We start from the raw sequence: 26,130 nt of genomic DNA, 5'->3' as shown, positions 1-26,130 counted from the left end.
CAGAGAAAACTTCAGAAGCGTGTGGAATGAATTAAACCCGATTTCCACCACACACATGCCATCACGATTTCAGGCGGCAGTCATGTCAACACCAAGCACAAACACAAAGACACCTCACACAGGTTATTCCCAACCAGGTCCCAGGCCCAATGTACTCACACTCAGTGAGGTCACTGAGGGGTTTTATTTGCACTAGTTTTGCTATAAAGTGTTGCTGAGGTAGAGCCAACTGTCCTGGGCTGGACAGGGGCAAGGAACACAGGGACCCCAGGAAAGGGAGTGTGGTGCAGGGCCTCTCAGTGGTTCCTAGAAATTGGGCAATAGAGAGTGGACAAGGGCCAGAGGAGCAGGCAAAGAGGTTCCAAGGGTTTAAGAGGCTGCAGGTCCCCACGGAAGGAAGGGGTACACAGAGCTGGGCACGGCTCCAGAGCCTCCTTCCCCAGCCTTCCCAGATAAATTTAGGGCATGTGGAGCAGAGAGGGTTTCAGCCGAAAGGCATCAAGAAAAGAGAAGACGCCCCGTTTTCGAGGGGCTGCGCCTGCACCCCCAGCACCTCCTTTGAGCAGAGGGCGGGGCAGGAGACCTCCTGAAGAATCCATGGAGCTGGTCCGCTTGAGCCGAAGGCGGGCACGGGCCTGGGCACCCCAGGCCTTGCCCCGAGCTGCAGAGGCCACAAGACACTTCTGGTACTGAACCTAGGGAGAAGGGAATGTGAATATCGGGCTACTTTCTGTCCCCGGTCTTGGGAAAAGCTTCTGCAGGTCAGAGACTGCCATACAGATAGCTTACTAAAAAACATAAAACATGACATTTACTGAAAATTTATGGCGAGCTGGACACTTCCCTGCAGCCTTCTTGAACCCCTGAAGCTAGGTTCTGGTCTCCCTGCTCTATTTGAAGTGTTCTGTGAGGACCAGGACTGTGTCCTCTGCAATACTGAACTCTCACGATCCCGTGTACAGTGCGCCTGGTATCATGCAGGCACTCACATTAATAAATGAACCAAGCTAACTGAATGCAAGTGTCCCACACTCAAATGCTCACAAATACCAGGATGTAAGTGAGACAAACAAGAAAGAGAATGCTCAGACCCTCACAACTCCAGCTTCAGGTTCAAATGTATACATGGGAACTCGGCACTAGAGTCCCTAATAGTTTACGAAAGAAATACCAGTTATTGGGGGGAGCGAGGAGGGAGGGGAAAAAAACGAGGAGTTGATACCAAGGGCTCAAGTAGAAAGCAAATGTTTTGAGGAGGAGGATGGCAACAAATGTACAAATGTGCTTGACACAGTGGATGTATGGATGGATTGTGATGAGTTGTACGAGCCCCCAATAAAATGATTTTTTTTAAAATACCAGTTATTGTGGAAAATGTCCTAGCCCTTAAATATTAGCAGCTAATTAGAACTGTTCAAAAACCGGGTGAGGGCCACATAAAACACCAATAAGCCAGAGTCAGCCTTGGGATAGCTGGTTTGTGATCACTGGAAAGTCAGCCAATCCTCAGCTCCATCACCAGTATAGAGCAGGTGCAAGCAACCCACCCCCGCTCCCATCCTGACTCACCATGCAGGCAGCCTGTACAGCTTCGGAGAGTGCCCCAGCATGGGGCTGGCACCAGAAGGCCGCGCACTGGAAGCTTTGGCGGCCCAGGTCAGCGATGAGGCCGAAGGTGTGTGGGTCACGGCCAACACCAATGAAGGTCATGAGGCGCACAGGGCACTGCCACAGTGGCTCCTCCTCCTCCTCGGCGCCAGCCTCTGCCTGCCCACACCAGTCCCCATCAACGGAGGGCCAAGTGCTAGCCAGACCCATCAAGTACTTCTAGTAGCAAGCAGTGACCCCCCTCAACACCCCCATCCACCCCTTCCCAGCCTCCAAGCCACCCACCCACCTTACCCTCTTCTGCTACCTGAATGGGATGTGCAGTCATGAGCGAATCAGACACGCTGAGCATGGTGGGCACCCAGGCATCCTGGTCGCCCCGGGCGGTCAAGATACTGATGGCCTCGTTCAGCACATCCATCCCTAGAGGGACATGCCCACTGACTGTGGTGTCTCCCGGCCATAAGGAAAGAACGGGGCTGCAAGGAGTGTCTGGGCCCCCTCATTGACTTGGGATTCAGAGCGATGGGAACAGGGTACTTGGGGCTGGGCTAGAATTCCAAGTTGAGAAAGGGTGGTATATCCCAGACCATGGGAGCACTCTGAGAACAAGGTGGTAGACCCCACTTCACCCACTTTCCCCATGCCCACCTTTTCCAGCCCCCAGTCCTCACCCATGGCTTTGGTGACTGGCAGGCTCCCCATGTACAGCGCCTCATACTTCTGAGCAGCCTGGCTCACGGCATCCAGCAGCTCCACTGGAATATACACATATAACCTCGAGTTGGCCTAGCCACGCTCCGTCATTCCGTCCTCCACCCTTCTGAGTGGGCCAGAGTTTAGGCCAGGGCATAGCAAGAAGGCAGGCCCATCGTGCAGCTCCCAGAGATAGTGCAGAAGTCACACATCTCCAGAGAGCTACTAAGTAACCCAGATTCCCCTGTCCCCTCTACCTTGCCGTGGCAGGTCTTCAGAGGTTATGGGATCCGGGGAGCAGCAAGGAGCCTCACCACTGACCCCAACTCGCTCAGACAAGATCTAAAATGCAACGCAGCCAGCATAAGACACAGAGGCAGGGGGATTGAGGCAAGGGGGCCAACCACCACACTGCCCCAACAGCCATGGAAGCTTCAGACTTGGGGCCATACCCACATTCCCTAGCCCCACCCCTGGCCTTACCTGGGCACAGAGCCCATGCAGGGCACTGGCAATGGCCTTGGCAGGGACGTCACAGCGAAACACATGGCACTTGAGCATACAGCTATCTTTGTCACCCGCCACAAAAGCGAAGTCCCTGGCAAGGTCAGAGATTGGGCTGGGGCAGAGAGGGGACTAGGGAAAGGGCCTGTAGTACCTACAGGTGAGGGATGAGGCAGGGATGGAGCAGGGAAGTGAGGACTGGGGCTCAAGGTACATAGCTGCCACTCACCTATCACTGTTCCAGAAGCATGTGGGAGCACACGAGAGAGTCAGCCCAGCTGCTCAGGCTCTCCCCAGTCTGTCCCCGCTGAGCTGGGCCCACCCTTTCCTTTCCCACCAAGGCTGGACCAGGCAGGGGAGGCAGTGCTTGGGTTCATGACAGAGGATCTGTGTCCAGGGGTTCAAGCACAGGGGATCAGCATCCATAGGAAGCACAGCCTTAGGGGGGTGGGGGTGGGGGGTCAGGCAGCTCCCGAACTGGGGAAGTGTAAGGGCCCTCACCGGCCCTTGGAGCTGCCCACGCCCCATACACGGATGTGCACCAGAGGCTGGCAGTGGATCAGACTGTGGTCCAAGGGATTCACCAGGCTCATGGCATCCTTCTTCAGGATCATCAGCATGTTTTGGCCCTGCCAAGGACGGAGATCATCCGAAAGTTTCAGATGACAGTGACTGTCATGGGGCCAGGCAATTCAGGGCCGCTTCTGGGCCCTATGCTAAACCCTCGGAGGGCCAAGCCAGCTCACCTCACCCCAGGCACCATCTGGAGGATGGTTCCGGTTGCGGGCTTGGGCCAACTGCTGGATGCAGTTATTGACTGCGATACTGCTTTTCCCTGGTGCGAGAGCCTCCTCGGGTACCTCTACCCAGCCGAGAGAATGGACTGCAAAGCACTGATGGGGAGGAGGAAAGGTCAAGAAAAGGGGTGGAGTAGGTAATGTCATAGACCCCACACTGATAAACAAGAGTCCTGCCTCAGCCCAATCACACCCCTGGCCTTTCCTTTGAGGCCCCTCCAATGTCCTGGTCCAGCCCTTGGACCCAAGTCAGTACCTTAGCCCCTGGCTCCATGCTCTGGATGTAGGATTCTTCACCATACCAGGCCAGCGAGTTACTGGAACAAAGCAGAGCTGATGAGAACCCCACTTCCTACAGAGGCACTAGAGAACTCTAAAGTGGATACAAGGTATGGGACAGGGCTCACAACACAGCATCCCTAGTGCCAGAGCGAGGGCAAACCCCAAGATTTATTTTTAAATGAAGCATAGGATGCGGTTTAGAAGTTAAGATAAGATTCAGGACACATGACCAAGCACATTGAAAAAGACATGATGCAAAATAAAAGTTGCCAACATGAAAAAGGGTCCAACACGTGTACAAGGACAAGGGACACTAGAACAAGACAGGGATAGAGCCTAGGGCAATAAACCAAAATATGGAACAGCCAAAAAAAAAAAAAAACCCGCTTGGAACAAGGTATAAAACTCAAAACACTAGGACAATGAAGAACATGGGTTAGAGCCAAGAACACGGAGTCCAAAACATGGGACAGAGTCCAGAACCGGGGCTGAGAAGCAGACCAAGAATCCAGCCGTATCTTTTAAGAGCCATGGAGCCCCCAAGCCTTTCGCTCTGCCTAGCCCATCCCAGTTACCTCTGGTCCAGTGAGCTCTCCAGGCTGGAGAAGGATCTCCCTTTGGGGGGCCGCAGTCCCCAAACTCCAGCGGTCTCCTGGGAGAAGGTGGTTGGGTCAGTCCGGCAGCAAGTTTAGGTCCCCACGCAAGATAAGGCCTTCTCCTCACACCCCACCTTACCTTGCCTGGGTCGTCTGCATCTCCTGGCTCCCAGGTTGGACGCTGCCACTGCGTGCTACCGCTGGGTACGTGCCAATAATAAGTTCCTGCGGCATCGTGGATCTTCCTCCAGCCAGGGGGCAGGCCTGGTTCCCCTTCCAGACTCTGGTCTCCCCATAAGTCATCTACAGGAACACGAGGTAGGAAAGCTGATTATCCGTGGTCTCAAAGTAACGCTCTACTACCATAACCCTTCATCCCGAAGGAGGAATCTCTTGGGCTGAAAGTCCGGACAGGGCCCCCCGCCGCTCCCGACCTGCCGCAAGCCCCAGATCTTCCCACAGGACCCCGCCGCCACCCGTGCACACCATCGCAGTTGACCAAAATGATGGCCAGCATGTAATCCTTGCCCAGCATATCCCGCACTCAGTCCAGCGCGAGCCGGAGCCGGAGCGGCTGCGCCGGCGATCCCCGCGCCACCCCGGGGCGGGCAGAGGGGTGGGCCTGAGCAGCGCCGCCCGGCGAGAGGAGGCGCCTCTACACCGGCGTTTGGGTCCCCGAGAGGGTGCGCGTCTCCGTGCGTGGGTCCGAGCGAGGCTGCGGCCGTTAGGCGACCTGCGGACACCACGGCGCAACTATGAGCTCATCCAGCAGCCGAGGACCGGGGGCGGGGCGTCAGGGACGTACGTGCGCGGGCGCAGGAGTGAGATCATCACGCTGGGCGTCACGTATGCGCGAGCACGTGCAGTCTGTGACCCAAGGCGAACGGTCATGTGGGAGTACTACGCGCCGGCGACCTCGAGAGCTCCCAGCGAGGGAAACACGCCCCCTTCCTGAAGATGCACCGGAAATGTCTTCGCCCTCAGTAAAGATGGTGGTACCACTTGGCTTAAGAGGGGTGGGGCTGCGCCTGCGCAGCAAGGTCGGTGGGGAAGATGGCGGATGACAAGGTGAGTGAGTGTGTCTGGGATAGGGAGTCGAGGGTGGGCTTCATGCTCCGTCCGAAGGCCGAGGAAGAAGCGACACTGGAGCAGCCCAGGGCTAGAGGTGCCGCTCGTTTCTCCGGGACTTTCCCTTGGACTCTCGCGCTTATTCCCTGCCTCCGCCGCGGGCGAAGGGAGAGCTCTGCGTGGCGGGATTCCCCAGGTTTTCCATCCCGGGCACCGTAACAAGCTTATAAGTTGCAAACACGCCAAAACACACTCCTGTGACGCATTTACGCCTTTGACACGTTCTTGGACGGTCACTTCACCCCACTCGCCTCCGAAATTTTCCGCCCGGAAAATGTCTCCTCCCGGAAAATGTCTCCTGTTCTCGTGGACATGCACATACGTACCCTCGTCCAAACACTCCTCTGGGCAAAACGGAATTTCAGACTTAGATGCGATCAAAATCACTTCTCTTGAAATCCCCCCTACCCCCCACCACACACTACCACCAATCAGTCACACTTTCAAGTTGCCAGGAGCTAAGGAGGTGGGGAGTAGGAAGCAGAGAGACCCAGGAAGAACCCAGGCTTACCCCTAAATTGTTCAAGGAATTGCCGTAGCCCATCATGCATCGTTCATCTAGATGTCTGCCACCACCCGTGTGTATTTACTGTTTGATACCAGGACCCAGCAAAGACAAACTGGTTGCCATTTTCATAGTGCACCAAGTTGAGTCAGTAGTGCTTATTGAAGACCCCTTGCTGCTCTTCCTGCTTCCCCATTGGACTGCTGACTTCAAGATCCACAGTTCAAAACCACCAGCCGCTCCATGGGGAAAGACAAGGCTTTCTACTTCCCTTAAGAGTTAGTCTCTGACCAGAACACGTACACAGGTATAGAAAGGGATGAGCTCACGAAACACAGAATCCAGGAGTAGAAATGGTGATGCCAGAGGGGTAGAGGGAAGATGGGTAGAGGAACGGAGAAAGGGAACCGGTGGCAATGATCGACACATAACCATGCACCCCTCAACAGGGAGAAGAACAACAGAAAACATGGGGGAAGTGAGACAGTGGTCGGTGTGAGAGATGTAAATAATAACAGTGTACAATCTATTAGGGGGTTATGAGGGTGGGGGAGGAGAAAGGGGAAAAAAACCTGGTACCAAGGGCTCAATAGAATAAATGTCTAGAAGAGAATGAGGGCAACATATGTACAAATATGCCTGATTCAATTGATGTATGGATTGTGATAACAGATGTACAGGCCCCCAGTATAAAATGATTTGAAAAAAAAAAGTTAATCTCAGAAATCCACAGGGGCAGTTCTACCCTGCCCTATAGCATTACTGAATCAGCATTGAACAGGTGGGGGGGGGGGGGTTTATGTTGCTTCCCCTCCTGCCCCCAACACACCGCTTGCTATATACAATACATATAGTTGGAATTTATCGATCCCAATCCCATGTGTCACCTGGCTCACATGTGATGTCTGTGTGCCTCAATGCCTTTCCTCTACTACCATCTCAGGAGAGTTTTATCCAAAGAGTTTTTCAGGCTCACCCCCCAAACACACATACCTCTAATAGAACTGAGAGGAGATGAACTGGGTCAGTTTACTGGAGCTAGCCTTTCCCTTATCTTAGGATTCTCTGCCCAAACTTAAGGATCTGGCATTTCTCAAGAATCAGCTGGAGCGCCTGCAGCGGCGTGTGGAAGATGAAGTGAACAGTGGCATGGGCCAGGTAAGGGAGCTCTATTGCCCAGCATGCCGTTGAGAATGTTGAGTGGTTATTGAAGACCTGTTCTCTGTGGTACTAAGGAACATTTTTGTGAAAAAATTGACACGAGCTAGGATCTTATGTTCAACTAGAAGAAGAGGGAGGAAAGAACACTCCAGGTAGATAGACTGTGGAGCCCTTGTGGTGGGAGGTGTCGTGGTGAACATGATGGCGTGAAAGGAGGTGAGTTTGGCCGCAATCATGCCAGGAAATGAGGAGGAAGACCCAGGCAGGTGTGTCTCTGGCTTTGGGGTTCTGTGGTTAGAGCCTGTTGATCCCGGGGTTCTGAGATTGTGTGATCAGGACTCCTAGGTTCTTTTTCTGGCTCTAGAACCTTGGGAAAGTCTTGGTATTACGATGGCTGTCCAGGGTGAGGAAGAGCAGGTTGTAGAAGACTCTCCACCCAGCTTGAGTAGCCCCTGAGTTGAAAAAGGAAGAGCCTGGCTGAGAGTGCCTTCTGCATCTTCTCCTATAGGATGGCTCGCTCCTGTCCTCCCCGTTCCTCAAGGGCTTCCTCGCCGGCTACGTGGTAGCCAAACTAAGGGCATCGGCAGTACTGGGCTTTGCTGTGGGCACTTGCACTGGCATCTACATAGCCCAAGCATATGCTGTGCCCAATGTGGAGAAGACGCTGAGGAACTATCTGCAGTCACTACGCAAGGGGCCTGACTAGCTCTGGATCCCATGGAGGGGAAGAGGTGAGCAGCTGGGTCCTGCAGGAGGAAGGAGGCCCTTGAACCACAGACGACGCCCCATCTCACGTTCCTGGCGGCCCTGCATGTGCTGTCTCCATCCTCCCTGCCACCTTGCTTCCCTTCCTGCAGAGGGTGTACAGGTTCCCTTCCCAACTTGCACCCTGAATCCCTTTTCCCCACCCCATTGACCCCGTAGGACTGGCCCCAAAACTGTGGCTCCAAGGGCCATACCCACAATCCTCTTCCAGCCCTTATTGGAGTTTGCAGCTGCCTCCGATCCTTAGTATTTTCTGGCAATGTGCCACAGCCCCTCCCTCCTGGGAGCTGGCTCTATAACTAGATTTTCTTCAGATGAGTCCCCACCCCAACTCCCAACCCCACCCGTGCTACCCCTTGCTACACAGGCCATCTGGGATCCGGTCTAGGCATGAGTGTTGAAGATGGCGGTCTGCCAGGCTTGGGCCGCCCCAGGCAGGCTCGCTGGACCCTGATGCTACTCCTGTCCACTGTCATGTATGGTGCCCACGCCCCATTGCTGGCCTTGTGCCATGTGGATGGCCGAGTGCCCTTCCGTCCCTCCTCGGCCGTGCTACTGACCGAGATGACCAAGCTGCTGCTGTGTGCGTTCTCCCTCCTCGTCGGCTGGCAAGCTTGGCCCCAGGGGGCCCCACCCTGGCGCCAAGCTGTCCCCTTTGCCCTCTCAGCCCTGCTGTATGGCGCTAACAACAACTTGGTGATCTACCTGCAACGGTACATGGACCCCAGCACCTACCAGGTGTTGAGCAATCTCAAGATTGGAAGCACAGCCCTGTTCTACTGCTTCTGCCTCCGACACCGCCTCTCTGCACGCCAGGGGCTGGCGCTGCTGCTGCTTATGGCAGCAGGAGCCTGCTATGCAGCTGGTGGCCTCCAGGACCCCCGAGACATCTTGCCTGGGCCCCCTCCAGCAGCGGCAGCTGGCCCCATGCCCCTGCATATCACCCCGCTGGGCCTGCTGCTGCTTGTCCTGTACTGTCTCATCTCAGGCCTGGCGTCCGTATACACAGAGATGCTCATGAAGCAGCAACGGCTGCCCCTGGCACTTCAGAACCTCTTCCTGTACACTTTCGGGGTGCTCCTGAACCTTGTTCTGCACGTAGGCAGTGGCCCTGGCCCAGGCCTCCTGGAGGGCTTCTCAGGGTGGGCGGCCCTGGTCGTGCTGAGCCAGGCGCTGAATGGACTGCTCATGTCGGCTGTCATGAAGCATGGCAGCAGCATCACACGCCTCTTCGTTGTGTCCTGCTCCCTGGTGGTCAACGCTGTGCTCTCCGCCGCGCTGCTGCGCCTACAGCTCACTGCCGCCTTCTTCCTGGCCACGCTGCTCATCGGCCTGGCCGTGCGACTCTACTACGGCACCCGCTAGCCGTCACCACCGCCCCTGTGGACCAGCTGCCACCATCAGAGCCACCCCAGCCCTCTCCTCCCCTCAGCAGCCCTGTAACAAGTGCCTTGGGAGAACAGCTGGGGAAGTGGGTAAAGGAAGGGTTAACCCGCGGGAGACTTAAAAAGTTGGTTCCATTAGGGGACCTCCTAACTGCCCGCCAAGTTGTTCTAGACAAAGTAATTAGGGGAACATCACTATCTAGGCCTGAGAAAAGGCCCCCTTCCCTGACGGAGTGGCTCCCTGACTCATCCAGCAGGAGCGCAGCTACAGGAGGGGAGCAGTGGGAGGAGGCGCATAACATGCCCTGCCTGCTGTGGTCAGCCCCGCAGACCCCATGCTCCGGGTCACGTGCTTGGCTGTGCCAACTCAGCTGTGGTGCATGACTTCCCCATAAAGGAGATGCCCAGCTGTCTCACAGGGAGCCCCAGTTGCCAGATTACACAACAGTCCCCCAGGCCACATGGCCACTCCTGCCCCAGCAGCATCTGGAGGATGTGCCCTCTTCTGCCTTCCGCCACAGTGCTGCTCCCCACATCCAGCCTTCTTCCCAGAAACCCTAGCTTGGGGCATGATTCATCTCAAGGGAAGGTGCCCTGGGCCCTGGCTTAAATCTACACTCCCAACTTCTGCTCACCCCAAGGACCCTCCTCAAGCCCACTCCGCCTCTCAGGCCCCCCCTGTGAGGTATCATCCATCTTACTCTGAGTCCTGCCTCTCCCTACCAGTGTTCTAGCTCCTACTCGTCGAGAAGGCGTGCAGAGGATCCGGGGCCAGGGATACTTCCTATAGGGTAATCAGTGTGTCTCTTAACTGCCTAACAATAAGGTCTTAATAAAGTGTTCTGGAGTGTGGGGTGGCTCCTACACTCAACCCCACTCGTCTTGCGTCTTCTGTGTGGCATCCGCTTCTCACACTACGTTCATCCCCTTGGTGTCCAGAGTATCTGCATTCTAGGGTAATTTCTAGACTTGTTAACAAGGAAAAATGGTTTTCTCCCAGCTCTTGCTAAGAGGCATTCTTCCAGGAGAATCTATGGAGCTGTCACAGAGCTTTTGATCTTTCCCTGCGGAATCAAATGTGGGCCCTGAGGACTCTGGAGGGCCCCAGGACAAAGGCGAACTCAGGACCCAGTGGAGTTTGGATTCGCATTTCTTCTCACCCCCTAGCCCATACTCCTGTCACCTGCTCATAGGAGCAGGGGAATGGCAAAGCCCACTTCTGTGTTAGAATACCTAATGAGCTTGTGAACAATCATTCCAGCCCTACGGAAGCCCAGTTTTAGGGACTATGGCCTGGGAATCTCTTTTTTTTTTTTAAGCTCCCTGTAGGGCACAAAACACTGGGGTCACCGTGAATCAGAATTGACTGGATTGCATCTTTTTGTTCTCATTTATTTTTCGTCTAGGTAGTCGTGGTGCCCACTAGGACTTGTAAACAATTGCTTTCTGCACAGTGGAACCCTAGCCAGCTAGACTTGAGTGTGAATTGTGGCTTTACCATTTCCCTCTCTGTTCTTGAGCCATTACTTAATCTTAATCTCTCAGTTTCAGTTGCCTCTGTCTGAAAGGAAAAGCAAATGGTACTTAACCTGCTGTGGGTTGCTGAAAAAGTTAAATGAAATAACAGACAGGAGATGGCCAGCTCAGGGACACTTGGCAGCGGTGGTATTAAGGACCCATACTGTGGGTTCCCTTGGTTGTGTCTCTCCTGGGACCCTCACGAACAAGGAGAGTGGAAGCTGCCAATGAAGGACTGGTGCTCACCAGGTTCTCCCCCCAGGCGGTCCCAGCAGAACTACACCACCTAGTCTGCACCCTGATGCAGCTGCTGGGTGCAGAGTTGGAGCTCCTGATTCTGTGAGGCCAGGTTGATGGCATCTTGCAGGACGCCTGCCAGCAGACTGCGGTAGCGATGCTCTGTAGCCATGGCTTCTTGTTCCCACTGCCGCCGCCAGGCCCGGAACACCTTCCGCCGGATTCAGAGATGACTGTCACTAAGCCAGCCTTGAAACTAGCTCAAGGCCTGTCCCCTGCCCCTGCTCACCTGTAGCACGTGGCCTGTCTGAGCTCGCGTGGCCTGCACGTTCAGGTCATAGAGGGCTACCAGGTCGTGTTCTGCAGCATCCCGCTCTGCCTGAAGGCCCTCCAGCTGCAGTCTCAGCACTCTGCACTCCCGGCACCATCTCTGCCGCTCCTTGGAAGCCTTCGGGGATAAGTCATGGCGTTGGCTGAGTGCTGCCTGTGCTCTGGCACTGCTTAATGTTTCACATGAACAAAAATCCAACTGCCATTGGGTCAGTTCTGACTCAGCAGTGCTATAGGGAAGAGTAGAACTGACCCTGTGCGTTTGAGGCTATAAACCTGAATATAAGGCCTCATCTCCCGTGGAGTTACTGGTGCTTTCAAACTGACATTTCAGTCAGCTGGGCTACGAACCCCAAGGTCAACAGTTCTAAACCACCAGTAATTCCGTGGGAGAAAGATGAGGCTTTCTGTTCCTGTAGAGAATTGCAGTCTCAGAAACCTACCGAAGCAGTTCTCTGCCTTCTAAGTCACTTGGCTAAATAATGGACTCATGGCAGTGAATTGGGTCAGTAGCAGACCTGTAACGGGTAGGTTAGCACCATGATGTGAATGTTGTCAGCCCACCTCTTTCAAACTCTTCAAGGACCGCCCCCCCCCACCGACTCCGCTTCGCTGGAACTCTCCTGTCCAGCCAACCCCAGCTGCAAGCAGTATCGCAGTGCTGTGTCCTGACCCAAGGCCCAAATGCAAATAAAAGATCTCTCAAGTGGTTTCTCATACAGGTTTTCTGTCTCTTGGCACCTACAAAGAGAGGCGCTCCCCCTCAGGGTTGAGCCCAAACAATTTAGCTACCACCACCTCTGATGAACCGCAGCCTGTCTCGGGTACTTCCTTGTTCCCACAACCCCTCACTCTCCCTCATCACAGCACTTAGTACTGTGTCCTCCAGGAGACAGGAGGGCCCGGAGAAGGGTGCACTTTTCCGTGAGGACTGACACTGGATCCATCCCTACTTGACCCCTCCTCACCTTTCCAGCCACTGGGCCTTTGACCTGGTCACTTGCCACTTCCTCCTCCTCCTGTTCCAAGTGCTTCAGCTCTTCTCTGATCTGACTTTGGTGCTGTTCTCGTAACCTTTGTCTCCGGGCTTGGGCCAGGAAGACCTGCAGGGCCACCTCTGGGGCCTGCTGGGCCTCGGTGGGGTCAGTCTGGGCTCAGCCAAAATTCCAGGTATGCACACGGTATTGGGACACAGTCTGACATTCCCAGCACTACTACATTACCTGGGCTACTCCCCGAGCCATGTTCAGGAGCGACCCTCAGCAGAGGCTCAGTGGGGAGAGGGGTGACACTGGCTCTACCAACAAGTGCCATAGAGGTCTTGAGGAAGGATCCCAATTCAATCGAAAAATAGCCCCTCCCCACACCCCCCTTGGGGATCCAGTAGACCCTTGGGTCTTTCATTTTCGGGAAGCTCCGCGGATCTCCCTGCTGTCAGGGGAAGGTAAGCAGAAGGCAGAGCAGCTGGGCTCTGCAGCACCCCCTCGTTCTAATGGCTTCCAATTGCTCCTGGGTAGATGGCATGTTACCTGTTCTTCAGAATTCCCAGGAGGGTGCTCTTGGTCGGATCCAGACCTTAGACCTGCTGTTCTTCCTGCCATTAGAGGAAAATGCACCCGCCGGGCAGACATGGAGAAGACCCAAAGCTCCGCTCCAAGCCCTAGACCTACCTGGGGGCTCCTGCTGGGGGCTTGACCTGCAGCCCACTGCTGAATCCATCACCTGCTGAAAAGACATCAGAGCACACATTCTTTATCCTCTTTCCCCAGGCAGTGTGTGTTAAACACAGGGTTTTAAACTCAATTCAAGAATCCAGCTACTTCTTTTCTTAGCTCTGTGACCTCAGGCAGGTGAGTAGCCATGTGAGCCTCCATCTCAGCATACGTCAAGTGCACCTGACCAAAGCCTCAACCTCGGAACACTGCAGAGAGCAGGAGGTGAAAGAAAGCACTGAGCGGCATCAGGCCCTAGCTCAATGAATAGGAGTTAAATGCCTAATTTCCAGGCCCAGAACTGTTAAAAAAAAAAAACAAAAAAACGTTGTATTTACAAAGAAGGGCCCAGGAGTGGGCTTTGGAAGTGGTATTCCAGGCACCTGAGTCAAATAATTGAAGACAGCGCCCCCTTGTGCACATGAGGCGAGCCACACAGGGGATAAGAAAGCACCATTGCAGGAATCTAAGGATTTGAGTGTGATTGCATTGCTGCTGCCCTCGGACTATCCCTGTGGTACTGGGCCACTCGCATTGCTTTTCTGAGCTCCAGTTTGCTCACCTGAAAAGTGGGAGCAATGTTTTCTTTCCTGCTTAAAATACCTGGGGCTTCTCCTTGACCTTTAAGACCAAATCCAAACATCTCAACAGATTTACAGAATCCTGTGTGGCCTGGCTTCTGTGTCCAGGCGCCTTCCCTCTTGATTTTTCCTCAAATTCTACTCTCCATCAAATTGAGCTGCCCACAGTTCCCTGAAAGATCAGCATTTGCCTTCCCCCGGGCCTTCACCTGTCTTTTTCTCTGCCTGCAGTGTTCTTCACTCATCTTTGCTGGCCACCTCTTTCAGGAATCAGCTCCGCTACGAAGTCTACCTATCTCTCTTGCGAAGGCTAAGGTAGATAGATACCCATAGAACCCAGTGTAGATAAGCCCTTTAGAGAGCTGGTTACAAATAGTTTTAAATTGTTTTCCTCCACCAGATTATAAACTCTGAAAACTGGGCCCTCTCCTCTGGAATCTAAAGCTCATTGCCTGTAAATGGTCAATAAATGTTTAGGGATGACTACTCCCATAAAGAGTTAGTCTCAGGAATTTGCAGGGGCAGTTTTACCCTGTCATATAGGGTCGCTATGAGTCAGCATCAGCGCTGGCAGTGAAGACATTAGCAAATCAATAAATTATTAAAGACCCCATCTTAAACCCATTTCTGTTTAGTCAATTCTCATAATACCCCCACCACCACCACCACCACCCTGTATGACAGAATATAACTGCCCCACAAGGTTTCCAAGGCTATAATCTTTATGGAAGCAGATTGACACCTCTTTGTCCCATGGAGTGACTGGTGGATTCAAGCCCCTGACCTTTTGGTTACCAGGTGCTGAGCCACTGCACCACAGGGCTCCTGCCGTGCCTCTCCTAGTATGCTATAGGTAGAGAGGCAGCCGACACCCATAGGTCTCCTTACTGGTTAGGTGAGTAGACATACCTGTGCTTCTGGAAGCCCCATTGCCGCTGCTTTAGCGTCTCTGAGCAGCCTGTGTCCTGCATGCTGGTTCCAGGTTTTTACTACCTATGAAGAGAGGGTTCCAAGCAAGCTCTAGTCATTACTCACCCAGGTGCCTCCAGGCCTTACCTTTCTCACCTGTAGTTCCCGAAGTGCCCGGCTTAGCTGATTGAGCTCATCACTCGTCAGGGTGCTTCCAAGAAGGTCTGAACGCAGTGTCCGCAGGCCAGCCCGGCGAGCCCGAGCCTCCTCCTCTGGGTCCCATCGGGTGGGCTTCACCACTTTCACTTCCTTCCTCCTCTTGGAAGCCCCCAACAAAGCAGCCTGGAGTAAGCTCAGGGGACTGCCTGAGAAAGGAGACTCAGAATGAATCATTCCTTTCCTCTGGCATCAAAAACTTACTGCCTGTAATACTTTTCGTTTTTATTATTAATGCTATTCATAAAAAAGAGTTAACACCTATCAAGCTTTATGACACTTCCCCATTGCCATCGGAGTTGCTTCTGACTTGTTTTGATCCTCTACGACAACGGAGAACTGCACCTTAGGGTTGCTGAGATGGTGCATCTTTATGGGAGGAAACAGCCTCCTCTTTCTCCAACAGCTAATGGGCATGCCCCATATAGGCAGATGATGGTGGTTTTGAACTGCTAACCTTGCGGTTAGCAATCCAACACTTAAACCATTGTGCCACCAACTAAAACTTTTTTTTCAACTAAAACTTCTTATAAGCTGCCTCTTTTTAGCCACTCCAGACTATAATCAGATAGCAACTCTGTTCTATACCACCTCTCTTACCTGTTCCAGACAAAGCAGCTGATGCTCAGGAAGGTCAAATAACTTCCTGGTAAGTGCCTATTTGGCTGTCCTCCACCCACTTGTCCCTCTTTATCTTCCTCATTCTACAGGGCTGGGCACCAGGAGTGTTCTGGGAAAGTGTTGGCCTCATCACTGGGTGTTTGTTGACTTTGGAGTCAGTTTCTGGGCCTGACTTCTCCTCTTTGTCTTACTAGTTTATTATGGAAAATTTCCAGCATGGACATAGCATAGGAAATCCACCTGCCTACACCGAGCTTTAACAGCTATCAACCCCTGACTGTTCTTGTTTGATGGATGCCTCAACTTGCCTTCCACCATATTCTTTTTTTTTTTTTCCCACCATATTCTTTTGAGGCAAATCTCAGACATCATAACATTTCACAGAGGTCCTATTTTTCATGGTGGAATCGGCAGGTCAGTCTTTGCCCCTCTCTGACCCTTTCCTTGTCTATAAATTCGGCCTGTCCCCTTTTCTCATCTGTAAATTAGATCTGCCTCATGGGATTGTGGATCAGCCCATGGAGCCCTGCTTGGTTGGCTTGTGAAGGTCTCAAATAGTGAGGGGCTGCTGTTAACTATTGGTCTTGCCTCTCCAGATCTCCTCAACCCCTGTCTTGCTCTGGGCTTGAGCTCAGGCTGATTGGGTGGAAGGTGAGGCAGGCCTATGACCACATCCCAAAGCTTCCAAAGAACCCCAAATCCTCCCTTGGGGCACCTTTGGGATCCAGGCGAAGCAGTAGGCAACTGTAGTTGTTTCCTCCCAGGAGCCAAGAGATAATCCAGGGTAGAGAGCCCTCTACTTTTTCACCAATAGCTGCACCAGCCAGCACCTGCAGCAGGGGGCAATCTCTGCCAGGGGGAGGAGGGAAGGTTGACAATGGGAGAAATGAGTTGGCCAGAATCACATTCATACGAAAGAGCTGCTTATTTCCAGTATCCTTTGTGCACCATAGAGCAGATTTACAAACTTGTGTAGATTGTATGTAGCTCACCACTTGCCTGTCAGTTTGTCATCCTGTCATGGTTTATTTGTTGCTTTGCTACTGATACTTCAAATACCATCAGGGTCACTCACAGTGGACAGGTGTCAGCAGAGCTTCTAGACTAAGATAGACTACAAAGAAGGAAGAGGCAGTCCATTTCTAAAATATATATATAGTTGGAAGGAAATATTATGAAATTGATTGTGGGGATGATTGTACAACTCTTAATAATATGATTGAAGTCAATTGTATGATTAGTGAATTATATGCCAATAAAACTGTTGAAAAATAAAATAAGCAGTTTGGTGGCATTCCATGATGCTCATTGCCCGACACAATCGCTAAAGACAAATGGGTGCATAAGCAAATGTGGTGAAGAAAGCTGATGGTGCCCGGCTATCAAAAGATAAAAGATATATATATCTGTATATATCTGTATATATATATATATATCCAGTGCTCCTAACTGTGCTGAAAATGTTCTAGAATGGACAGTGGTGATAGTTGCACATGCTAGCAACCGTTGAATTGTACACTTTAGAGGACAGAACTTTATGGAATGTAAAGTATAGCTCCGTAAAATTAAAGCTTCTATCTTAAAAATCTACACAAATGCCAAAAAGAATGTGGAATATTTTGGAACTTAGGATTTTAAAAAAATCATTTTATTGGGGGCTTATACAACTCTTATCACCATCCATCCATCCATCCATTGTGTCAAGCACTTTTGTATACATTTGTTTTCCTCATCATTCTCAAAACATCTCCTCTCTACTTGAGCCCTTGGTATCAGCTCCTCATTTTTTCCACTCACTCCCCTGTCCTTAATAATTTATAAATGATTATTATTTTGTCATATCTTACACCCTTGATAATTTATAAATTATTATTTTGTCATGTCTTACACCATCCAATGTGAACCCTTGATAATTTATAAATTATTATTATTTTGTCATGTCTTACACCATCTGATGTTTCCCTTCACCCACTTACCCGCTGTCCGTCCCCCAAGGAGGAGGTTATATATGTAGATCCTTGTAATCTGTTTCCCCTTTTTACCCCACCTTCCCTTCACCCTCCTGGGAATTTAAGATGTTTAACAATGCTTTTTTTTTTCTAACTTTTTTCCCCATGGATTTCTGAATTTGGAAATATGAATGTGATTTTTTTAAATTTAAAATTAGTTGGAAGTGGTTGTTTTCCATAATGATTTCATTTTTCATAACTTTAAAGTACTGTGTAAAGAATATGAAATGGAGCATAGAGAGAAAGTTATCTGGAGATTTTGCAATCTTGGGTTTTCCCAAGTTTTTAATCTGATAAACCAGACGATGCATACACTCTCTGCCATTGCGCCGATTCAGAATCACAGTGCTCCTATTGAATGGACTCGGACTGCCCCCACAGGGTTGCCAAGACTCGTCTTTACTAGGACAAACCACCCCACATTTCTCCTGCCAGGAAGCTGGGGCGTTCAAACCACCAACCTTTCCATTAGTAGCTATGTGCTTTAACCCCTGCACCACCAGGGATCCATAAAGATCTGCACATGGCTGAAAATGCATTTAAATTGTAAAAATTTTAGAAAAGTAATTGGAGTCTGGTTAAATGATATTCTGGACACTGGCTGGAGCGGCATCAGAGGGGAGTATTTCTTGAGCCAAGAGCTTTTTTGTGCACCACCTACACTTTCAAGTCGATCACTTGTTGAGTAGGACAGGTTACCCTTTGTGTCTGGCTTCATTTGGAGGCTCCGCTTCCTAGCATCCCTCCCAGGCATTTTGCAATATGGGGAAATTCAGACAAGTACTCAAGTACCCCTTGACAAAGAGCCCTTCATTTACAAAGTTTGGGTGTTGTTTTTTTAAACAAAGTATTAATAAAAGAGAAGCACAGGGAAATTTTGTTTAAAGGAAAATCAGTTACCTTTTAAGTTGCCTACTTAAAATGCTCATTTGGTTACTCCTAGTCCATTTGATGGAAAGCTTCCTTGTTGGCAGGTTTCCCTGTTGTGAGGACTTATGTATTCTATTTAATTTCACCACTTGAAATAAATATGTAAATTCCAATGTTAAAATTCTATCCTGGAGAAGGTATAAGTATAGAGACAGATCATTGGTTGCTGGAGTTTTAGGGGAGAAGTGGAAAGGATAAATAGGTGGTTCACAGCACATTTTTAAACCCCAAATCACACTCAGGAGTAGAAAGCTTCATCTTTTTCTGAGTGACTAGGAGTTTCGAATGGCTGACCTTGTGGTCAGCAGTCTGACACATAGCCTACCCACTATGCTACCCGAACTCCCAATGACAGTTTTAGGTGGTGAAACTGTTCTGTATGACACAGTCATGGGGGACACATCATTTATGTGTTTCTTAAAATGGATAGAACTGTACAATGGGGGATAACCAGCCCCCCACAACTAATGGTGGGTTCAATAGGCGCAATCATACGGTTACGATATACAAAAATTATAGCAAAGTCATAGAGATAGGAGAGCGAGTAAAATAAAGAAGTCAGACACACTCCATGGTAGCACCTCAGCGCCTCTTGGTGGTGCACGTGGAGATGGGAGACGAGAGGGCAGGAGAGAGCTCTCGTCAGGTTTTATTTCTAACCAAAACATATATCTTTGGGGGCATGCAAGTCCCCTGATTACAGATAACAACCTATGTCATGGGAAGAGGTTGTAACATAGGCAATACAAGCAATAGGAGGGGGTGACCTAGGGATGTACATGCAATAGTAAAGGGAGGGAATAGGGTACATATGTGGCAAGCTGGGTGGACCCTAGACTCAATATAGTAGCCTAACCTTAGTCATCCTTGAGTGGTTCTGGGCTTGCCTTTGGGCTCTCCTTTAAGGGAACAATATGAGAAGGGAGTGGGCCCTACTTAGGGTGAATCAGACGAGACAGTCTGCTTGCTCTAGATGGCTGATACCCTTAAGGAGAAGAACCTCTTACCTACTTTCAGTGACCTCCTAGTGTACAGTCATTTACCATGTGTAGCAAGCACTGGCTTGGGTTTGGCATATATTTTGGGGAGACAACTTGGGAGAAATCTTTCTGTGTCCCACAGTACAAGACAAAGTGTTTCCTAATACAGCCATCATCTTTAGTTTATAATAATGTGTCAATATTATTTCATCTATTGTAACACACATATCACATGAATGCAAGATGATAATAATAGGAAAAACTGTTCAGGGGGGAGGAGGCGGGTGGGAACTCAAGACTTGTTGCGCAATTTTTATGTAAACCTACAGGAACTCTAAAAAAGGTGCCTATTAACAATTTTAAAGTAGTGGAGAGGGGGAGAAAAAGCATTAAAAAAAATCTTTGAAGACACTGTGCAAAACTTCTGTGATAGGTAGGTTTATTGTGCCAACCTGGCCAATGAACATATGTGGGATTAATTGAAAGGCAGAGAGATATGGCTCAGCAAGCCTCGCCTTTCTGTCTCTTGCACTTTAATGATCAGATCAGTGTGCATGGTGTGGCTGCCAAAGCTGGTTCTCTGTCTCAAATTGTGAGCTACACTCCCTGTGGGACACCCAACCCGTGGACTGTGTTGCTATAGTTTAAGGTTCCTTCAAGACCTGCTTCGCCACGCCACTGGTGTATACATCGTTTGAGCTGGGGACTGTCGGACCCTGTCATCCGGCTGACTGTTGGTGACCTGCCCTGCTGTTTGCTGCCTGTGGCCGGATTGCCACAGGCTATTGCTCTACAGAGGACTCAATTGTCTGCTTCCCTGACTTCTGCCCAGCGGCCCTCAGGACTTGAAGGACTGCCAGTGTATTATCTGTCTCATGGAAGTAAGTTGCACTGAGCCATTTGTACTGCTCTATAGACTAATTAGCTGTTTATTTCTTATATTTGTATATATCGATCTATATGTATATGTATATCTATAGCTATAGCTAATCATAAGTGTCCTGGTCTTGTTTCTCTAGAGAACCCTGTCTAACACAACTTCCCCTTGGTGTAGTTAACATATATAAAGTTAAATAAATGAAGTGTGTTCATCTCATAGGTCCACTCATTCTCCCCTTACTGGGCTTTGACCCCAGCATCGGGGGTGCCTTTACTGTCAGAGCCAAGGAGAGGAGACTCATGCAGCCTTGGACTGCCCAGATGTCGACCTCCAACTGCTGTCAGAATGTGCCATCCCCCTTACCGCACTCCTGGGAGTTGTAGGATCCTCAAGGCCCCTCTCCACATGCCCTGAGCTCCGGGCCCCTCAGGGGTGTCAGGCTCTGGGCAGGACATGGTGAGGGTGAGCAAAGAGCAGCTCCTGTGGAGGATAGGATGGGCTCAAGCCAGGCAGCTAAGAGGGGCGTGGGTGACAGATGTCCTCCTGTCCTCACCTGCCCTCGCCCTTTGTGACCTGCAGGTACAGCTCTGAGGCAGCTCTGAGGCCAGGTACTTCCACTTCAGTGGCATCTTCCACTACCCTGGAGGAAAGAGAGGCTGAACTCAGCTCCTAACGACCAGAGCTCAGCGAGGGCCTCAGTCTAGAAGAATCATCCCAAAGAATCCACGCTTAAGATATCCTGAAGGCCTCTCTCTCTCTTTTTTTTTTTTCAGAGAAAAAGTTGGACAGAAAGTGTAAGTTTATTGTAGAGGGATACTTGGGAAAGAATTCCAAAGGACCCTTAGCTAGTCTAAAAGGCCTCATCCTATTTTTATCCTCTTGTCTACTCAGTAAAGGAAAGAGGGTGGTCGAGCTTGCCCGCCCTGCTTTCTACCAAGGAAATGAAGGTCTGCTCCCAGAGGTGCCCAAGAGCACGCAGAGTGATAACGGAACTGAACAGAGGGCAGTGGAGCTGTGGGAAACGACACTGAGGGAAACAGGACCAGGACTACATTCCCTAACTTATAGCAGAGGGAATCTGGAAAGCTAGTATTGGATGGTAGGAAAGCCACCACTTTGGTAAGTTAAAGTCCGAGTACATTATGCTTTAAATATCACTCCCACAGATTCTCCCCTAACAGCTATGCTGCCTTAAAGTGAGCACAACATGGTTGATTCTGTCTCCCTGTAGAAGCAGATATTCTTCTTGTCTCCTCCCGCTCTAGCACCCATCCCCCCTCATGCCTATTACCAATGCAGGTAATAGGGTTCCTCACCTGTGAGCTCAGGGACTTTCCTGTGGTTACCTCCCATGTTGTGATCCATGTAACTACTGAATAGGCATGTCTGATGGCTACCTATAAAACCCCCAAACAGTAAAGATGCTCTCTCCCCCCACCTCCATGTGGACCACCAAGAGGCACTGAGGTGAGCATGCTACCATAAAATGTGTCTGACTCTTTTATTTTTTCTTCTCTCCTACCTCTCCTATTGAGATAGTTAACATTATTGTGCCAACCTGGCCAATAAGCACATGTGGGATTAATTGAAGGGTGGAGAGATAAATGGCTCAGCAAGCCTCCCCTGTCTTGTCTCTTGCTCTTTGATCATCGGACCAGTGTGTGGCTGCCTTGCTTGTTCTGTGCCTCAATTTGCAAGCTACACTACCTGTGGAACACCTAACCCATGGACTGTGTCGCTGTAATTTGAGGTTCCTTCAAGACCTGCTTCTCCACACTATTGGAATATACATATTTTGAGCTGAGGACTATCAGACCCTGTCATCTGGCTGACTGCTGGTGACCTACCTGCCTTGCTGTTTGCTGCCTGTGGCCGGATAGCCTGAATTGTTCTACAGAGGACTACCTGGCGGCCCTCAAGACTTGGACTGCCAACATCTCACAGCTCTCACGGGAGTGAGTTTCACTGAGCCATTTGTACTGCTTTATAGATTAACTGTTTAATTCTTATGTTATCTATCTATCTATATAAATATGTATGTAAAATTATTAGCGTTCTGGTTTTGTTTCTCTAGAGAACCCTGTCTAACCTACCTATCTTCTATGACTTTACTGTAATCTTTATATATGATAACCATACAGTTGTGCCTACGGGCCTCCCCCTCCCCCCCCCATGGTTGTTAGAGGCTGGTTTACTCTAATATGGAGGTAGTAAGAGGAGTGAGAGAGATGGGGATGTGGGGAAGAAGATGGAAGTGGGTCCTGGGAACAGGTCCTGCAACAAGACCCCAGGCTCAGAGCCTCCCTCCCCTGGGGGGACTGTGGACAGAAACCTCCAGCACAGGCCCTGGTGGGCTCTGGATACTCACAAGCCCAGGGGAGGCACATCCAGCACAGACAAGTTCTCAGTTCCTGGAGAAAGGAGGTCCCGAGCCCTTCCACTGGAGCTGAGCTGGGATAACACAAGCACCACCAGCATTACACACCCAGCCTTCTCTGGGCCTCCAGCTCACATGGCCCCTGCCCTCACTCAGGAGTCTCTGGGGGCCAGAAAGGGCACCAAGAATCCCCATACTTCACAGTCAGGGGAAAACGGGCCCCAAAGAGGCAAGCCCATACAAAAAAGCTACAGAATGGGACTAGACTCAAGCTCTTCTGGCTCCCCATGAGCCTCTGGTTCTTTCTGCAAAGTCATCCTGCTCCCCACCCCACCCCCTGCTGTGTTCTCCCCTCCCCCAGGGTTCTCACCTGCACCAGGCTCAGAGTGCTGAGCACTCTGTCAGAGCCCCTGTGGGACAGCCCTTCCTCAAACAGAGCCTGCAGCAGCTAAAGTAGAGGAAGACATTCAAGTGAGTGGAAAGGACGAACTCTTCTACGTTTTTTCTGAAAGCCAAGTCCACGCTGCGTCTGAAGACCAAAATGATGCCCAGGGCAGAAATGACCCCCACAGGTCCGGTCCATAGAGAACCAGACCAATGAGCAGATAGTATCAGTGAGACCTGCTGTCTTAGCCCCAGAGGGATTGAAGTATCTGTTTTCATTTGGATACATTTTCATGAAGTTTCAAAGGAAAAGTTTCAAATTCATGGTAAATATCAGTATGAACAAGAACTCAGAAAAAAACACTACAGAAAATAAAATAGAATAAATAATAACAGAAAACTAGACCTCCGTGGATAGTTTATCTTTATACCCCACCCTCCCTGGCTCTCACCCCATTGGCCCCAGCCTACCCTATGCCCTAAGGTCCCAACACTTACATCTATTGGCCCTGACAATAGATGTTTCAAGGACCACAGGACACTATAGGGGCCCAAGAAAGGGCATCCAGTCCAGGTGGGCAGGAGAGGAAAGGTTCTTGAAGGTCTCCTGGAGGTGACAACATGAGTGGAGGCTAGTTGCTCCAGGACCCACCTGTGGCACTAGTCGAGGGGTTTCTCCTTCGCAGCCTCGGAGAAGCAGCGCCACATTGTGCCCCTGGCTCACAGAGCCCAGTGTGCCCTGGACACGAGCCAGCAGCTCCTGCTCTGCCTCCTGCAAGGAGACCCAGGCCTCTGGTGCCCCACCCCATGCTGCCTTTGACAAGCTGCCAGGACACCAGGACCCAGAAGATGGAGGGGTCCCACCGCCCTCCAGTCCCCTATGTCACTGCCCTACCTGAGCCGCGTTGGGGCCCAGCACTCTGTCAAAGACGAGGCGTTGTCCCTGTGTGAAGGTATGGGGTCAGCAGTGCCTGCTCTCCGGTCTCTGTACTCACCCTCAGGCCGCCCTTACCTGAGTCTCCAGCGTGCCTGACTGAGGCAGATGAAGGCTTGTGGGTCCCTCCAGAAGAAGCGGGAGGGTACCGTTCTCTGCAGGGTCTGAAGCAGGTGGGTTTTATATCACCTCTTGTGAAGGAACCTGGGACTCTGAAGTTCTGTTCTCAGCTTTTGCCTCAGTTTCCCAGCTAAGCTGGCCGAGCCTTCCCCTTTCGCAGCAGACATTCCCAGGATGCAATACCTAGAGTGGGAATGTGTGGGAGGTGGGCTTCTCACCTGATTCCCACCCTCGCTGCACTTCCACCACCACGGTCAACATGGCCTGTGAGCAGAGAGAGACGGTGAGTGCTAAGAGAGCGGAGCTGCCTGGGCCCTCACCAGGCCCGGTGCCCACCTCCTCTCCACACTCCATGGCTACCAGGACTCTCAGATTATCCTCAATAATTCATGTTCCTAATCAGAAGTCTCTGGGAGGGGCCTCTGGAGTATAGCTTATCAAGGGAGAGGTCCGTCCCTATTTCTCTAAAAGAGAGCTTTGCATTGGATTCTTCGTTTTTAATTTTTAAAAATTAGACATATATAATAGCGGAGAGAATCTCTGAATACTCAGTTCAGCAATGATCAATTTACGGCCAGCCTTCTATCTCCCCTCCACACCCCAAATGGATTATTTTGAAGCAAATACCAGAAACTGTTTCAGCATGTATCTCTAAAATGTTCATTTTATACTAGCAGCTAGCTATATTTAGATACAATTTCCGCAGCATAAAACTCATCCATTTAAACTGTCCGATTAAATGGTTTTTACCACAGATATGTGAAATGATGACGGCAATTTTAGAAAATTTTCATCACTTCATAAAGGCCCTACCCAGTAGCTATCATCTCAGACATTCCTCTATCTCTAAGTAATTTCTAATCTCCTCTGTCTCTACTGACGAGCTTATTCTGTGCACACTATGTAAATGGAATCATACACTATATTGCCTTTGGAGACTCTGGCTTCTTTCACTGGGCATAATACCTTCAAGGTCTATCCATGTTGTAGCAAATATCAATACTTTATTCCTTTGTCACCACTGAGATAAAACAAAATGTGTATGAATTGTTGAATGGAAAACTCGTCTCTGTAAACCTCCCAGTGCACAATAAAAACTCAAGAAAAGATATAAATAAAGAAAGAAAACCTCATGGAGGTGAAAAACACACCATTCCTTTAATGTGACTGAACAATAGTCCACTGATAGTTATACAACATTTTGTTTATCCATTTACCTTTTGTTTACACCCTCAGATTACAGTGAATAGTACTGCTATGGTCACTTGTGTACCCTCAGGGAGCTTCAAAAGGTTCATGGAAAAATTCCATTAACCTTCCATTCCATTGTCCCACAAACCTTTAAAGCCCCTGGTATCTGTTTGAAAAACTGTTTTAAATTCTCTTATACTGAGGAGTGGGACTGCTGAATTCTACGGTCGTTTCATGTTTGACATTTGAGAAACCACTGAACTCTGCCAGTTCACATCCCCACTAATGATGTAGGAGGATCCCAGTGTCTTCACATCCTCACTTATTCTACCTGATGATTTCAATCAGAGCTGTCCCACTGGCTCCTTGTGGTTTCATTTCTGAATGAATAATACCACCACGCCTCCATCAATTTGTCATAGTGTGGTGGCTTTTGTATTGCAATGATGCTGGAAGCTACGCCACCAGAATTTCCAGTAGAGTCACAGATAGTGCACATGTTGTTGCTAATTTTTGTATCAAGTTTTGAAATCCGGAAGTGTGAGCCCTACTTTGTTCTTCTTTTTCAAGATTTCTCTGTCTGTTCTGGGTCCCTTGTTAATCCATCTGAATTTTAGAGCCAGCTTCTCCATTTCTAAAAAGGATTGTAAAAAGGATTACATTGAATGTGTAGATCAATTTGGGGAGAATTGCCATCTTACCAATTGTAAAAATGACAAGGAGACACCATCTGACCTTCTCCCACACGCCTCCACCCTCCAATTCTTCCCAATT

At 50.3% G+C, this 26,130-nt stretch overlaps 4 protein-coding genes across 6 annotated transcripts; 2 read left to right on the top strand and 2 right to left on the bottom strand.

Annotated features, from left to right (window-relative positions):
• Positions 1-165: 165 nt before the first annotated feature.
• On the bottom strand, positions 166-5,234 carry APBB3 (amyloid beta precursor protein binding family B member 3). 2 transcript variants are annotated; one of them, XM_045284583.1, is made up of 13 exons: positions 4,970-5,233; positions 4,623-4,786; positions 4,463-4,539; positions 3,862-3,922; positions 3,555-3,701; positions 3,310-3,437; positions 3,038-3,043; positions 2,788-2,902; positions 2,562-2,646; positions 2,283-2,366; positions 1,916-2,031; positions 1,570-1,767; positions 166-695 (listed from the first exon to the last, which is right to left on the bottom strand). In XM_045284583.1, the coding sequence occupies exons 1-13, from the start codon at positions 5,016-5,018 to the stop codon at positions 459-461; spliced, it is 1,467 nt and encodes a 488-aa protein (XP_045140518.1). In that variant the 5' UTR covers positions 5,019-5,233; the 3' UTR covers positions 166-458. The 2 variants fall into 2 exon arrangements, with proteins under 2 accessions (XP_045140518.1, XP_045140519.1); XM_045284584.1 differs by lacking the exon at positions 3,038-3,043 and having other exon boundaries at positions 4,970-5,234.
• Positions 5,235-5,477: 243 nt separating this feature from the next.
• On the top strand, positions 5,478-8,495 carry LOC115873554 (SLC35A4 upstream open reading frame protein). 2 transcript variants are annotated; one of them, XM_045284585.1, is made up of 4 exons: positions 5,478-5,551; positions 7,176-7,274; positions 7,786-8,008; positions 8,410-8,495. In XM_045284585.1, the coding sequence occupies exons 1-3, from the start codon at positions 5,537-5,539 to the stop codon at positions 7,981-7,983; spliced, it is 312 nt and encodes a 103-aa protein (XP_045140520.1). In that variant the 5' UTR covers positions 5,478-5,536; the 3' UTR covers positions 7,984-8,008; positions 8,410-8,495. The 2 variants fall into 2 exon arrangements, with proteins under 2 accessions (XP_045140520.1, XP_030744708.1); XM_030888848.2 differs by having other exon boundaries at positions 7,786-8,431.
• LOC101646616 (probable UDP-sugar transporter protein SLC35A4) lies at positions 7,925-10,303 on the top strand. Its single transcript, XM_004696665.2, has 2 exons — positions 7,925-8,008; positions 8,410-10,303. Exon 2 carries the CDS (start codon positions 8,433-8,435, stop codon positions 9,405-9,407), a length of 975 nt encoding a protein of 324 aa, XP_004696722.1. The 5' UTR covers positions 7,925-8,008; positions 8,410-8,432; the 3' UTR covers positions 9,408-10,303.
• A 928-nt stretch (positions 10,304-11,231) lies between these two features.
• Positions 11,232-24,519, bottom strand: LOC101651714. The gene is made up of 13 exons (XM_045284742.1): positions 24,502-24,519; positions 23,764-23,883; positions 23,098-23,175; positions 22,719-22,801; positions 20,904-20,990; positions 16,267-16,400; positions 14,871-15,079; positions 14,715-14,798; positions 13,153-13,237; positions 13,042-13,106; positions 12,466-12,645; positions 11,472-11,621; positions 11,232-11,393 (listed from the first exon to the last, which is right to left on the bottom strand). The coding sequence occupies exons 1-13, from the start codon at positions 24,517-24,519 to the stop codon at positions 11,232-11,234; spliced, it is 1,455 nt and encodes a 484-aa protein (XP_045140677.1).
• Positions 24,520-26,130: the final 1,611 nt, after the last annotated feature.

Source organism: Echinops telfairi, unplaced genomic scaffold (assembly GCF_000313985.2).
Source record: "Echinops telfairi isolate 266 unplaced genomic scaffold, ASM31398v2 ScPeMD7_7469;HRSCAF=8507_0, whole genome shotgun sequence".
Classification (NCBI taxonomy): domain Eukaryota; kingdom Metazoa; phylum Chordata; class Mammalia; order Afrosoricida; family Tenrecidae; genus Echinops; species Echinops telfairi.
This window is presented reverse-complemented; position numbering and strand designations above follow the sequence as displayed.